We start from the raw sequence: 15,670 nt of genomic DNA, 5'->3' as shown, positions 1-15,670 counted from the left end.
ATTGTTTCTATGACTGTATGCTGTGTTGCGACATCCTGTTGGACAACACACACCCTGTTCTTCAATTTGTTGCATTACAAAGACACGAATCATTTGCCGGTAAATTTCACCTGTAACAGAGATTAACTATTCATATACCCCTTCAAAGAAATAAGCTCTAGTGACATTTTAGGTATGAATACCGCATGTCACTTTTTGGGGACGTAATAATGTCTCATGGGTGCATTTTCAAGCCCCGAAATCATGAGTTCTGTTTACTGATATGATCGCTCAGATGAAAAATAGTCCTCATCACTCATGGTCAGTTTCGTATTTAATTAGTAATTTTCTTTTGAGAGATTAACAATATCACTACTAAGCTACATGTTTATTATGGTATATGGACAACAGCTGTGAATTTTGTAAGGAAAACGATCGATTTTTTTTTTTTTTCAATGAAGATTATCACAATGTCTGTACGGTGTCATGACGTGTAGCGGTTTAACCTAAATTTGTTGTTCCTGGAGTGCACATTTGCAAATGAAAAAGATAATATTAACGTCCCAATAAGAATGACCGCTAATTTACATAGAGGAATTATTTCACCTAATCCTATATATATATATATATATATATATATATATAATATCCAGCATATTTCTAGACATTATCTGTAAGATACAGGCGAATTTATTTATATTTCATTTTTAAGACTCTTCCGATATCCACTGTTTATAATAAATGTTCCATAGGTGTTATAGGATTCTAAAACATGGATATTTTGACAGTATTCACACTAGTTTCTATTCAACTTTATTGAACCGTTTCTGTAGGTCTCATACTTTTTAAGCTAAGTTGCTTTAAAAATTATTAACGCATACTTCCAGTGTGCGGCAGCTCTGAAACTATGCATTTTTTGGCAGTTGCTTAGGGCGCCGGTTTTCATTATTCTTCTTACTTCTTTTGAAGTCCTCTACAGTGGTATAGCAACTATTCAACATTACAATTTTATATTATATATATATATATATATATATATATATATATATATATATATATATATATAGGCGATAATATAACTAGTTAAAATGAAGATTTACTTGTATGTTAGAAATACAAACCTTCTAGAAAACATTACATTTAAGACTGACTTCTTCTAGAAAAGTTTATTCTCTCTCTCTCTCTCTCTCTCCCTCTCTCTTTCTCTCTCATTTATTTATTCTTTTATTATCGGAACTAAATTATTGTAAATTTTGTCAGTTAAATTATCAACCATATAGAGAATCATACAAGTTCGAAAAGGTAAAACAATGAAAACACTACAATTTTTCGTAATTTCAGAACCACGATAATTCTTATTCCACCGGAGTTCATGGGTACAGTATTTCTAATAAGTATACGTCTGCACGAACTGCATCTTTGAAACAGAAATCCAAGTACTGAAATTTGATTCTACTCTAATAGTAAGCCGTGTCTTTCATGACATTACTGTTACAGAAGAATATATTGAATGTCAATCTATCAACTGATTCGCTGCCAATCCAGAGATGAGTTCTGTGTTTTTATCGAACATAATCACCCACATACAACAGTGGTAATGTTTGGGAACGAAAAAATTTAAAATTAATTTAACTAATCTACTGGTAAGAAATTTACTCTTGTACCTTTAGTTAACACTCTTTTAGATCCTGCATTCTACGAATGATTTATTTTGTCCCGGATAATAACATTGTATATATAATGCACATAAATCCGTAAACTTAAAGAAAACCATATTAAGTAGTAAATTTCATGCATTTAACGAGAAGAAAGAAAGAAAAAACACAGAAATAGACAGAAAGAAAAGAAAACAAATGCTTTCACCATTACCAAGTGGAAGAAACATCATTACCAAGTAGAAGGTATATATACATCACTTATGGGATGCCATTTACTAAGATCGATAAGTCAATTTGTAGTGTATATGGGTTCTTCGATAACTATTGACAATAACGTAGGTAGGTTTATTCATACTGTATTTGTACTAGTCTTCTGGGTTAAAAAAAGGTCAATGTTAGCAATTCTTTTCCTTCAGGTTTTTGTTATCTTTACTTTAAGATGTTTGCTCATTGTTGCTCTGAATTCCGGAATGTCTTTTTCAGTCTTGGGAAGGTCAAAACACTGATAGTGTATTATTTTATATAAACAGTAGGTTAGATTTAATCGTTCATCATTTAGCAATCTGTTAGAAGTAAGATGGTTTCTATATTTATTTACTTATGTTAATTTCATATTAGTTTTAATGAACAATCCTTAAAAATTAAATAAAAATCATTCAGATCCAGTTTTAAGAAACACAAAATGTGTTAAAATATTAAAATCTCATACTATACAACTTAATAAAACCGTTTTTCACAATGCGCACTTCTCTTACTCGTCTATCAAACTCATATTTCGTGAAAATGACCATTCAAGAAAAGAAGAACGAAAATTAACCCAGCAATTCGTTAGTAGGTTATTATACTGTACCTTAATGTTACCATCCCAGCTAACAGTCACGAAAACTGACTCATCGGAAGCTATTGCAATCCCTGTGATCTTACGACGATGAGCATTTTTACTGGTTAAACGTACGGCTTTATGCAGGTCCCACACACTTAAGGTACCATCTTCTGACACACTACATATGATTTCAGGCGCCAAGTAACAGATACCTGTAATACAATAATTATAAAAATATTGCCAAGAACTAGAATTTTGACTCAAACAGTTTACAATACAAAATCAACTATTTTATTAAGTAGAAAATAAAATAAATCTAAATAGGAATAATGAACAACTTCGAACACGAAAGAAAGAAGTTAATCTACTTTAAACAGAATAGCTTCCCATGGAACATTTTCTGTAAATATTTAGAAAAGCAATCACTACCTTTAGAACTAATATTCTGACTTAAATATTAGACTGAACTGACAAAACGTCGATTGAATAAAGTAACTGAACTGATCGTCATATATATATATATATTTTCCATTTTCAGAGTACATCTTACTAATAACAATTTTTAATAGTATAAAACTATTGGTTGATGAACAAAGTTAGTGCTATATTTTTAAATGGCAGAAATAGTCTCAGAGAAACAATGTTGTGGTATACGATGGATAGGTGGTAGCGTGATGAGTTCTTTAGGTGCAAGACAGAGTTGAATGACTTAGATTTGTGTGGGAGAGAACTCCGTCAAATTGAGCGAGTTACACTTCTACTATCTATTATGAAAATTTTTGAGGAAACATGCAATGTTTTGTACAAGGAACTGCCTGTAAAAGCCTGTCAGATTTTGACGCATTATACAGGCGCCTGTTTCGGTGAAAATACATGTAAAGAAAATATTACAGGCACATTGTCTTCAGGTGATATGCATGTCGAAAAAGTATTAAACTTCTGTTGGAAATTTTGCACGGAAACACGCGTTGTAGAGAGCCTGTACATTAAAATTAGAACATGCAATGTACACGTAGTCACTCACATGCAAGTAAATGGAGGGAATATGTGCATGTAAAATACCTTGAATGGATTGTTGGTAACATTCGCAGTACAGTAAGAATGAAAAGTACAAGGAAGGTGCCTGTTTATCAACATGTAATATACATATGTGGCATTCGCATTGCATGTAAATACCATGTATTAGTGTATAGCATAGAAAACGCATGATGTAGAATATGTTATTTTACATTTATCATTTTTGTGTACATGCGAAGTGTGTAACTCCCCTCCCCTACCTGTACATTGTACAGGCAATGTACAGGTGAACGAGAACATGCAATGATCATGATTGCCAATAAATGGGTTAAACAGGTAAATGCAATAAACAAGGTTGATTGGAGTGAATCATTAATGTTACAGGTGTAGGAAACGTAATATTCAGGCACAAAGTCTTCAGTTTGTCATGCACATATGCAAGGTCCTGACACATGTATAGTACTTAATGCGATGTACTTTACATGTATATTCCGCTAACACGCCCACTAATTTGCTAACACCTATATTTCACATGTATTTAACACGGCAATTACATTTTTATCAAATGAAAAGCAGCTGTCGTCAAATCCTCATGAGGTAACGTATAAGTAAACTACATGGAATATGCCGGTTACGTACATGTCTTTCCACTCTCTACATGTTGTTTACACGCATTTTTCACGTTGCAAGGTTGCAGCCCTATCAACATGAAAACTACCTGTTTCCGTGAAATGAACATGCAATGATCGTCAAAAAAATTGACACCTGTCTCATGCGTTTAAAAGAGTTCAATTTTCAGGTGCCTGTAAAAATATGTCTGTTTATGCAAGTTTCACAGTCGCCTGTAAACCACCTGCATTTTCTGTCTGGGATATTATGTTATAGGAGTATCGGACAGAATGGTTGGAATTGCAATAAGAAACGTTTGAGTTACGTGTTGACTGTAATTCTGCCCCCAGAAGAATGAAAAAATTATTTTGCAAATTGCGAAAAGGTTGATTTGAACTTCGGAAAATTCATATTGCTACGGGCGGCCTTCTTGTATTGATGACAAAGTTGTGCATGAGTATATATATATATATATATATATATATATATTAGTTAAGTCCTAGTCTAAATAGTAGGTTTTCTAATTGCGACTACGTCATGACTACGTTGCATACTTAGTAGCAAGAAAGGGTACTAATAGATTTTATTTAAGTTTAATTTACTAAGTTTTTTCTAAATTGAATACTTTTTCGTGTTTTAATGGGAGTGTTTTTAGTAATGTCAAAAAGGAGCGAAACACGATTATTTTGTTCCTTTAATTCCATGCTTTATTGAAGATTGTTCTGCTGACATCCATGTGTTTCCCTCTAGTGTGAAAAGAGAGAGGACCATTCTAAGTAGGATGACTAACTTTTCCAGAAAAGTAAAGTGCGTAAGTTCTTGCTATAAGAAAAAAAAACTTTAGACTTTCGTATATGTTCATGTATTTACTTATGAACTAACTATATAAATAACATTCATAAAGTTTATTGATTATTTAGACAAGAGAATTTCATCTTAAATAGATATTTATTGCACGGATTTTAATATTTAAATGTAGTACCTGTCATTTCTTGTGAGGGAAGCGAGTCCCTACATGTTTAAACTTGAGGAACAAGTTCTTAATGATCGAATATATAAGCCTATGAGGCCTATGAGTGGTTAGTGCCTTCTGGAACAAAATACCAATTTCAGATATGATTTTGGGGCTTCTCGTAAGTTCGTATGACAGTTCTGCTATTATCAAAATGAGAAGCGATTTTCAGCCTTCAATTTTCTGTAACCACAGCCGAAATATCCGTTCAACACGTAATTTTGATATACAATCTGCAATATGCTCAAAATAATGAATATTCCATTTAGATTCATGTCTTTGATCACCTCTTTTAAGCTAAAATCAACAAATAAAACAAGTCTTGGAAATTCAAAATTACATTACTATTTAAAAAAAATCGTATCTATAGATAAATTTTGAATAACGATATACTTTAAATCAAAATTTAGTATTATAGATTATCTGATATAAGAATAGTATATTAAATCAGGACAGTAATTTCTCAGGGAATTCGAATTAGGTTTTTTTTTTCTTTCTTTCTTATTCAGCAATTTACTTCTGTAGCTACGTAACAATATACTATTTCTTTATGGTGTAAAATAGCTACCTTAGATTTCTTATGAGCAGTAATATGTATAAGATTTTATCAGTTGAAGAGGCCTACTTCATTTATATAAAAATATTTATTTAAGCAATAAAACAAAACGAATTACTTTTTCGTCTTCATTAATACACAGTATATGCGATTTCTATGTAAAGTCAAATGCTGGAATAATTTAACTGAAAGCTGAACTAGAGTTTAATTCAGTATCATAATGTATTCACCACAAAAATATATATATAAAAAATTACATTCATTATTGACCACCAAAAAGTATACTCGTGCTTCTGGTTTAGTAAGTAATCTTGTAAATTACACGTTCTTATTTATTGTGCAACTAACTACTGAATGTGTTTCACATTTTTTATATACGTGCAAAGAAAATAAACTATTCTGTACTATTTTGGAATTATTCTGAAATCATTTAAATGTATAGAAAAGGGTATTACCTATATTTATAAACCTTTATTCTTTCTAATTCTGATGATTACTGAATATTTATTTTTAGACATGTAAAATACAATAATCTAAACCTATTGACTTTAACTACAAATCACCGCCATAATAAACTACTACAGTTAGATCAGCTGGTTTAATTTCTTTCTGAAATGTTGAATAATTTATTTTAATATATATTTATATTGTGATTTATTTTCCTTTGTTTTATTTTCCTTAACACCAGCAGAGACACGATTAAGTTCTGATATGTACCGTCTATTAAATATTAAATAGTATTTATTATTAAAATTGAGTTTAGTTCCGCGAGCCACATTTTTGCTTGGATACTCATTACTTCAAAAATAACCCAAGAATTACAACTGAAGATTTTGACGAAAGGGTAAAAATTGACAATTTACTTGCATTTCGCCATTTAAAGGAACTTGGATGCACATCTCAGGTCGATACGTGAGTGCAGCTTTGTTTGAAGAAAAATAACCTGGATTCTGCTTGCACATTATGGAAAAGATATATTTTCAATCTGAGTATTACAGGCGATGTAGTGGATCTTGTACAACAACGGAAACGGAGCTGAACATAAGCATGTGAAAGTGCAGACCTCGTGCATAATGCTGCTTATGTCCGATGAAGGTGTTGCTGTCTATTTGGTGGGATTGCAAAGGAATAATTTTCTTCGAGCTTCTTCCATCTCGAAACTATCACAGTGAATATGTGAGCAACTCACCAAACTTCATGCGGAAAATCACAAAAATTCTGGTTTGACCAATCAGAAAAAAACATCATTATCTACCATAACAACGCCATACCACATGTAGCGCAAGTGACATTGCGAAAATAGCAGCAGTTAAATAGAAAATTCTCTAGTAACCACTATATTATTCATACCTTGTTCCTTCGGATTTTTAAGTATTTCGATCTCTGTAGAGTAATTTGCTACAAGATATTTGGTTCCGTGAAAGCTATGAAGAATTACCTAACGACCATCTTCACAGTTTTCTTTGCAGTTTTAGGATTAAGGAATTCGCAAGCTTGTAAAACGTTAGAAGGCAATTGTAGTACAGGATGGTGACAACATAACGGATTAAGAAACCTGTTTCCTGTCAAATGCGACTGTTTATGTTTTATTTTCAAATCGGACACGAACTTTTGCAATCATCTGATAAAGTTAAGTTCATGTGTATTTGATATCTACACATATGATTCAGAAATTTTGTACGATGACGAATCGAAGTGCGATATAGATTAAAGTTTAATAGCTTTATATTATTTATTATACAACAAACGACAATGCCTAATCACTAACTTGTCTTATCCGTATCTGTTGAGTATTAACACAACCTTTAATCCTTTCGAGGGACATCTCTAAGGGGATGAAAAGAACATAATCTTCGCAACTACAACCACACTCAAGAATCTAAGAATCTAAACTAATTTTCATCTTCATTTCAAGCAAATTACTATTCATTTTTATCTTCTTTTATACTCCATTACAAACCTAATATTTTTAATATTCGGATTATTTTTGCAAAAGACTAAGCAAGTTGAATATTAAATTGCTTACGAGTGGTTGTTTTGATTGAATATATTTGCTTACTTAAGCTTTCAGAACGGAGCTTTCAGAAAAGGTGATCATCAACAGTTAGTTTAAATAATAACGTACAGGTGTGACTAACAATTAAATTTAGCAAGGAAGTATTGTTAAAAATATGATATTCTGACATCGTAAAATCAGCAACATCCTGATTACATTAAGATCACGAAATATTGTGTTTGCTAACACATCCTTGACAAAGCTGCCGAGTAAAAGAGCAAAACGACTGCAAAGTAATTTTTATTAAAATATACACAATGCATAACCCAACTATATTCTATATACATAATAAATTATTTTGTTATTTTTGAAAGAAAGAGTGTAAACTTACCCGTCACAGTGGTACCATGGCCTGTTAGAGACAACAATCGTTGACCGGTCATTAAGTCATAAACATACACTATGCCGCTTCCACCACCTAATACTACTTTACGTTCATCACGTGAAACTTTTACTGCATGAACCACCTATAGAGAAACACAGCAATAAACGTAATATTAACGTGACGTATTTGGAAATATCCTTATTAATTTTCCATGCACATTAGTTATTGAAAGTAGTATATCTTTACAATCTGGAATTAATACCTGATTCCACCTCTAAAGTATGTAATACAGAATACAAGAGTAATACGGAAGAGTGTAAATAAATTGGATGTCATCATTTTTAATAAATTTTAAAAAAGCAAATGAACAACGATACTACAAAAAAGATTGACTCAAAGGGTTTGAAAAATAACAATGTGTTTTTAAAGTGTAAAAAGAGGTGAGTTATTCAGATGCACTTCAGAGTAAATAAATTGTGTTTATTTGCGAATTAATCAATATCACTGAAATCTATAAGTATATTTATAGACTCGGTGACGACAATTATTAATCGAAGTTGTAAGTTTTTGTGTATGTTTGACACAAGTTATACACATGTAAGGAATCTAAATAATCAAATATATACGAAATAAGAACATGTGAAAAAAGTTACAATCTTTACTGCCAGAAGAAAAACCGACTAGTTTTTTGAATATTGTAGAAGTTTATGCACGGAACATGGGGGTGAGTGTGAAAATTTAAGTAAGTATTCGTTACGTTATTTAAGTAAAAATAAACTTATACTTAATAATTTAAGTTCATTTTCTATTATATACAGTTTGCTTGACGTTTTAGATCAGTTGGTATACTGCCATTTTTAATTTGGAAGGCAATTTATTTCACATATTGACCATCAACGACTTTAGTAATTCGTTTTGTCCTATGAACACGGATAGCCTTAGTTATTTACTACAAGTCCTATTATTTAGTACACAAATTATTATTATTAATGTAATATATTTTCAAAAGCGGAATCCTCAAAGCAAAATGAACTGAAAATTTGTACGAAACGTGCACACTAAAGGAATTAACCCTTTAAGATATTAAGAAGTCAGTAATATTTGACACCCTTAATTAGTTGGATTACAAACTGTTTAAAAACTGGTCTTACGTCACTTAGCAAGAATTAGACATCAATTTAATTCAGTTGTCATATTCAGGAAAACATTTCCATCCTGCAATACTGTATGCGAAAATTTCATTATTCTTGCTATCTAGCAATGATGCTTTATTTTAATTAAAACGGTAGTATAAAAAAGTAATATTAAAAGAATTCACAAGTTTTGAAGATAAGTTGAGAATTTAATATAAAACAGAACCTTACATAATGCACTGGCGTCTCTGGCATGTAAAATTTGGGGGGGGGGACATCAAAGGAAGTTATTTAAATGGTACTACCTAGTCCTACCTGTTTATTATCTTCGATCCTATTTGTTACCTTTGTGCTTACCTTCACGGACCCCGTAATGTGTATTAAGAATTCTGTTATAATCGTTTCACAGCCTAAATATTATATTCAAAGTAAATATAATTATTATTATTTATATGTTATTCTGTCGTTACTAAACAAATTAAAATAGAATGAAATATTGAATATTTTGTACTTCAAAATATTAAGGTGGGCGCGGCTCCCTCGTCCCCCCACCAGAGAAGCCCGTGATATAATGTACTGGATAGAAGATGTTAACCAAAGCTCAGAAGCATCAACTTTAGGAAAAAAAAAAAAAAAATACCCCTCTTACATATTCTGGGAATGATTACTACGAACAAAAGTTGCTTTATTGGACAGCGACAAGAATACAGACATTTCTGTTATTTCTGATCTAATAAACAGTCCCATAGTAACAAATAATAATAATAATAATAATAATAATAATAATAATAATAATAATAATAATAATAATAATAATAATAATAATAATAATAATATGTGTAAATTACTGGATGAGGTCCACGGATTTATTAAAGTTTGAGTCATTTTCAACATCGAATTACAATATTCGCCGACAAACTCTGCTACTATATTAATCCAGGATAATTTTTTGAACAAGTTATGAGTAAATTTTAAGTATTACTGTGGAAATCAGAGAATAAGTCTTATTCCTCTCCTCTTTGTATTCCTACATAGAACTCATTTTGTACAAGGAAAAATGTTATAAGCTACTTCATTGTGAAAATACTACAAACCTTAACGCAGAACCTATATCCATACTAACCTCTGGTATATCAGTGATGGTCATGCGACAGGGTCCCACATCTTCAGGTTTATTGATCCACGTTACGGGTAAGATAGCACAGCCAGCCATTTCTAATAGTTCAATAGCCTGCTTCGAAACAGGACTCTTCGACGGTTCATTAAGAGCTAATTGAACAGTCAATATAGGACAACTGAAAGTAGAACAAAGGAAATTTTGAAACGTATACTAAAATATATTAAACATTATTTGGCCTACAATCCGTATTTCTCCCTTTCAAAATTAAATTTCTAACGTATTTTACTTTAAGAATATTAAGTAAATAATAATAAATAGCACATATTTGGTATTGTTGGTTTAATACGACGATTTTTCTAATGAAAATGGTTTTCCTGAAATCAACCTCTTTACGCAAATGTTAACGCTAAATCCTAAAATGTTTTTGCGTTTTTTCTTCTTTCTTTAAGTTACGTTAACTTTTGCTTAATTATAAAGGCTGCTATCTTCCACATTTTGTGATATTGATTTACCACAAAAAGCGGTGTCTTTTTTACGAGAAATAACTACTTAACAAACATAAATTTAATGTAATCTCCATTTTAAAGCTATTATTATAATATCGATCAAAAAGTGTTACATGGAAAAGGATGATCGAAACATCGTTTACAAATGTTGAATAAATATACAAAACTTGGCAGTAAAATATGGGTAAAGTTTTCCAAAAATGTGTCATATTTTTTTACTTATGCTTGATTTGTATCATTGAATTCTCTTGTCGAAATTCAGCAAATAATCATCAAACTGTAATGGGCTATAAATTACAGAAACAGACGCTAGGTTATCTAGGTACTTTTGCAAGAAATGAGCTAGTAAAGAAGGGGAAATTAAGTCTTCCACCACATTTCTGAACACATCTGCAAACGTAGGTCATAAAAATTCAAAACACAATGATGGTGATGGTGTAATAGTTAACCAACCCAGTTGACTGCATGTACCAGTATTTAGTATAGTAAAAAGAAGTAATACAATCAATGATAACATATCGATAATCAAACGATGCAACGTATTTTGTAACTTATTTAAAATATTACTGAAGAGAAAGTGAGAGGCTTTTGTTTCAAATTCTTTTATCACTCCTCTTATCGTACTTCTCAAATGAATTAAGTGCCGAACATTGAATACAAACTCCTAAGTGTGTGAGGATTCAATCAGTCACTGGTCTAAACGTATATGAAATCTACTAGTAATTCATCGATGAAGGTTTAAAACAATGAGTAATACAAGTATAATAGAAAATCGTTATGTTTGAGGTATCATTCAAATTACAAGTATGTCTAGTTTGTACTCGTACATAAAAACTGAAATCCATACTTCTCTTGCTACATATCATATCTTCGGACCTAATAATTTTTTTTAAAGGGATGGAAACATTGGCTTCTATTTCCCTATTTTATTTTTCCTACCACATAGAAAGCAAGACTACATATGACTGTAATGTCATACGGACAATAACAAAATACAGATACTTTTTCATTATTTTTAACTCTTTAGACACTCATCATGGAAAATTTATTTTTTTAATTAGATATGCATTTCTGAACAAATGAAAAAGACGTTTTGTACTTGAGAAGATAACTATCAGCTCATTCCATAAGTAATGTCATATTTTCGATGATCGTTGCAACGACGTCGTATGAGGAACGGATAGTGAAATAGACGGCACGTCTCACAGCTGTGTTATATAGAGTACTTCATTGTTCAGCAGTATGTATGGGAGAAATGCCTACTACATGTTTTGAAATTGCGGTTTATGTTCGATCACAGCAGTGTTGGAGGACTATGTTGGTAAGAAATGTTATGATAGAGTACACATGCTGTGTAGCATAAGATTTGTAATCTGTGATTGTCAAGAGAAACTAGAGATGGCCAAGATAAACAAGATATAATGAAGATTCAGACTGTATGTCGTGAAGACAAGAATAGAAGGAATAATTAAGTATATGAATATGTAAGATTCAGAGAGAAACTGCTAAGAAGTATTCAGAATAAAAGTACGATTCCAAGTAAGATTATTTGTTGATTTACATGTAGTGAGCACAGAAGTTTTAATTACTTGAGATATACTATTTCAGATAGTTTACGATAGGAGTAATTGAATCTACTAACACTAGCCAAATTCTCCTTTTACATTTTTATAAAGTAACAAATGGCGCAGTCAAGTTCAAAGAATTCTATGCTCTCGAATATATGGGAACAGATACAGAAAATGGTGAACACGAAAGTTGAAAAATGGATTGCAGAGGAATTTCATCGACGAGATCTGGAGATAACTGCCTTAAAAGAAGAAATATCTTTACTTAAACGTCAACTAACGTGTAAGCAACCAAATACAATGATTAATCAAACATATAATGACCATCAAAGTACATCCTTAAGTTCTAGTCAAGTGTTTAAATTGTGTTCAAGATGTCAGCGAGTTCACAACAATAAGAAATGTCCAGCTACATCTAAACGATGTTTTAGATGTCTTTTTAAAGGTCATTATGCAAGGGCATGTTTTGCCAAGAGGTTAAATCCCAAGTTTGAGTGGAAACGTAAAATCAAAACCACCGAAGTTGCAAACGTTGCTCAAGAAAAACCAAATTTTAATCTAATCCAGTTACAGGAAAAAGTGTCAAGGCTAGATCAAGCAAGCAATCATCAATCATCCCCCAATGTTGCAAGTCGTCAATTAGAAGAAGCGAAGAGGAAGATGAAGGAGGAAGTATGGAAAGCTAAGCAGTACAGCGCAAATGGTGAAGCGGAGGTTGATGGGAGGAAGATTAGAGTAAACAAGTCGAGTCGGGATAATACCTTTAACTGGACAAGAGGGCAGGAGAAGGAAGGTATAGACGGCGTAGTTTCCAGGGTTGCCAGTAAAACTATGAAGAACAGGATCAAGGAGTATAATCAAGATGTAGTTTCCAGAGTTGCCAGAGATGACGTAGTTTTCAGAGTTGCCACTGGTAAAACTACGAAGAACAGGTTCTTACTAATACCTAGCTTTATGAAGCAGTTACGAAAGTGGCACTCGGAAGATACAACTAAGAGAAACGATTGAAAACAGCATAAGGGTTCCTTTAAAGAACTGTAGTTGTAATTTTAATATAAAAACAAAAATGTAAAGGGGGGAGAGTGTTGGTAAGAAATGTTATGATAGAGTACACATGCTGTGTAGCATAAGATTTGTAATCTGTGATTGTCAAGAGAAACTAGAGATGGCCAAGATAAACAAGATATAATGAAGATTCAGACTGTATGTCGTGAAGACAAGAATAGAAGGAATAATTAAGTATATGAATATGTAAGATTCAGAGAGAAACTGCTAAGAAGTATTCAGAATAAAAGTACGATTCCAAGTAAGATTATTTGTTGATTTACATGTAGTGAGCACAGAAGTTTTAATTACTTGAGATATACTATTTCAGATAGTTTACGATAGGAGTAATTGAATCTACTAACACTAGCCAAATTCTCCTTTTACATTTTTATAAAGTAACAGACTACATACAGGATGTCATGTTGTATGAACTTGACCAGGGACATTCATTCAGCGCAGTAGGATGAAACGTCAATGCCGGATATAATTAGGGTGCTGTGGATGTGTGGAAGTGCCAGAGATGAATAGCTTGAATACTTACGGACTGAATTGCTGGAGAAACTCTTGCTTTGATTCATTGTAAGGGTATGCTCATCCACGGGGATAACGCAACCATACACAAGACAAGAAGGGCATGTACTAAGATCGAGGAACGTGGTTAGAAGAAAGTCTCCCATCTGGCGTTTTAACCAGATCTCGCACCAACAGACTACCTTCTTTTTCGCATCCTGCGAAATCACCTTTCAAGGTAAACACTGCAAGACGAAGATGACCTAACTCTTTGTCTCCAAAACCGGTTACTTCTTTCAGCCGGGATTGAACAAGTAGTTGACAGGTGGCAGAGTGATGTGAAGTCCGATGAAGGCTATTTATCTGACTAAAGCTAGTTCCAAGTAAGTTATCATTCTTTTCTTCACGGTACAAAAATGCAATATTAGTTGGGGTGACTCGGTATTATTTAGGAAACAAATACAAAGGTAGCCTTTCCGCTTTTTCTCATTAAATACAAAGAAGTTCTAAGTTACATAATGGTAAGATGTAAATTCTTTGAGGACTCTATTATTCACGAAACTGAAAATTATTTTGAATTCTGTCAGATCCAGGGACAGTAACAGAAGTTCAGTTATAAATACAGTCACAGACAGTTATCACAATACAGGAAACTTCTTAAGTAAATGCAACTTATTTAATTAATATGGCATGGCACCAGAACAGCTCTGATTCGTCGTGGTATGGACATATGTAACTTATGAATTATTTCTAGAGGAATGTTGTACCAGTTTTCATGCCCTGCAGCACTCAATTCCATTAGCGAGGATGGAGAAGATCTACTCCGGAGTGTGAACTCCAAAGCTGACCACAGGTAATCAATATGTTAAGGTTAGGGAATTGGGAAGGACAGGGAAGGTGTTGTAGCTAATCACGATGTTCCTGAAACCAGCACAACAATGTCAGTAGAGTGAATTGGCGCACTGTCGTCTTGGGAAATTCGGAATGTCTGGACCACAGGATGCACCATACACATGGTCCATAAAATATCCATAAAATCCTTGGCAGTAAGGGTCCTATGAACATAACCTCAGGACCCATAGAATACAAGGAAACTGGGACCCATAACATCAGCGATCTGTCACCCTGTTTAGTGGTAGAGAGGAAATGGTGTCAGACATTCTTTGGATGTCAGACATTTATAAATTAGCTCTCTTGTTGTAAGATTCATCGGACCACCTAACGCATTTCGGGTCATCAATGGACCACTTTTCATGTTCTCGGCACCATCTTCTCTGACCTAAAATTGTTGTTGATAGTGATCAACGGTTTGGAAATTGAAACTCTGCCGCGATTTCAGGTTATGCAACCCACGGCAGACTGTGATTGTCGCAACAGACTGTTTCAGGTGCTGACTAAGTTTCGAAGTCACTTGCTGCATTCTCTCTATGGTGATGATCCCTGTCACTGAGGATCCTTTTCTGTCCATTACCACTTGTTTTTTGTTTTTCCATGAGTTCTGTAGGCTGCCATCACCTTGGACACCTTCGTAACGACAAAATTAACACACTGGCCATCTTAGATACTATAGTCCCAAGTAACTGTAAACGAACAATTTGGCCTCTTCTGCCACAGTCTGTCCGCTTCAACATACATCACAATTCTACGTCGACTGACACACTACAAGCTATCACCTTACATACCAACAACAACTAACAATAGTCAGGCGCTGCACACACATCTTCAGCGTTACCACCTCATACATTTCATGT

General features: G+C 32.9%; 1 protein-coding gene across 3 annotated transcripts in view; it reads right to left on the bottom strand.

Annotated features, from left to right (window-relative positions):
- The window catches only part of LOC145678572 (telomerase protein component 1-like), a 556,234-nt gene that overhangs the window by 92,554 nt on the left and 448,010 nt on the right, over positions 1-15,670 (bottom strand). For all 3 annotated transcript variants that reach the window (XM_081748879.1, XM_081748878.1, XM_081748880.1), the window contains exons 28-30: positions 10,292-10,463; positions 8,042-8,177; positions 2,488-2,672 (exon numbers count right to left, since the gene is read on the bottom strand). In XM_081748879.1, the coding sequence (XP_081605005.1) occupies positions 2,488-2,672; positions 8,042-8,177; positions 10,292-10,463 (493 nt within the window). The remainder of the gene's footprint in view (positions 1-2,487; positions 2,673-8,041; positions 8,178-10,291; positions 10,464-15,670) is intronic.

This window comes from Thermobia domestica, chromosome 2, assembly GCF_964235325.1.
Source record: "Thermobia domestica chromosome 2, izTheDome1.hap1.1, whole genome shotgun sequence".
Lineage (NCBI taxonomy): Eukaryota > Metazoa > Arthropoda > Insecta > Zygentoma > Lepismatidae > Thermobia > Thermobia domestica.
Note: the sequence above shows the minus strand (reverse complement) of the source record. Positions and strands in the feature narration are given on the sequence as shown.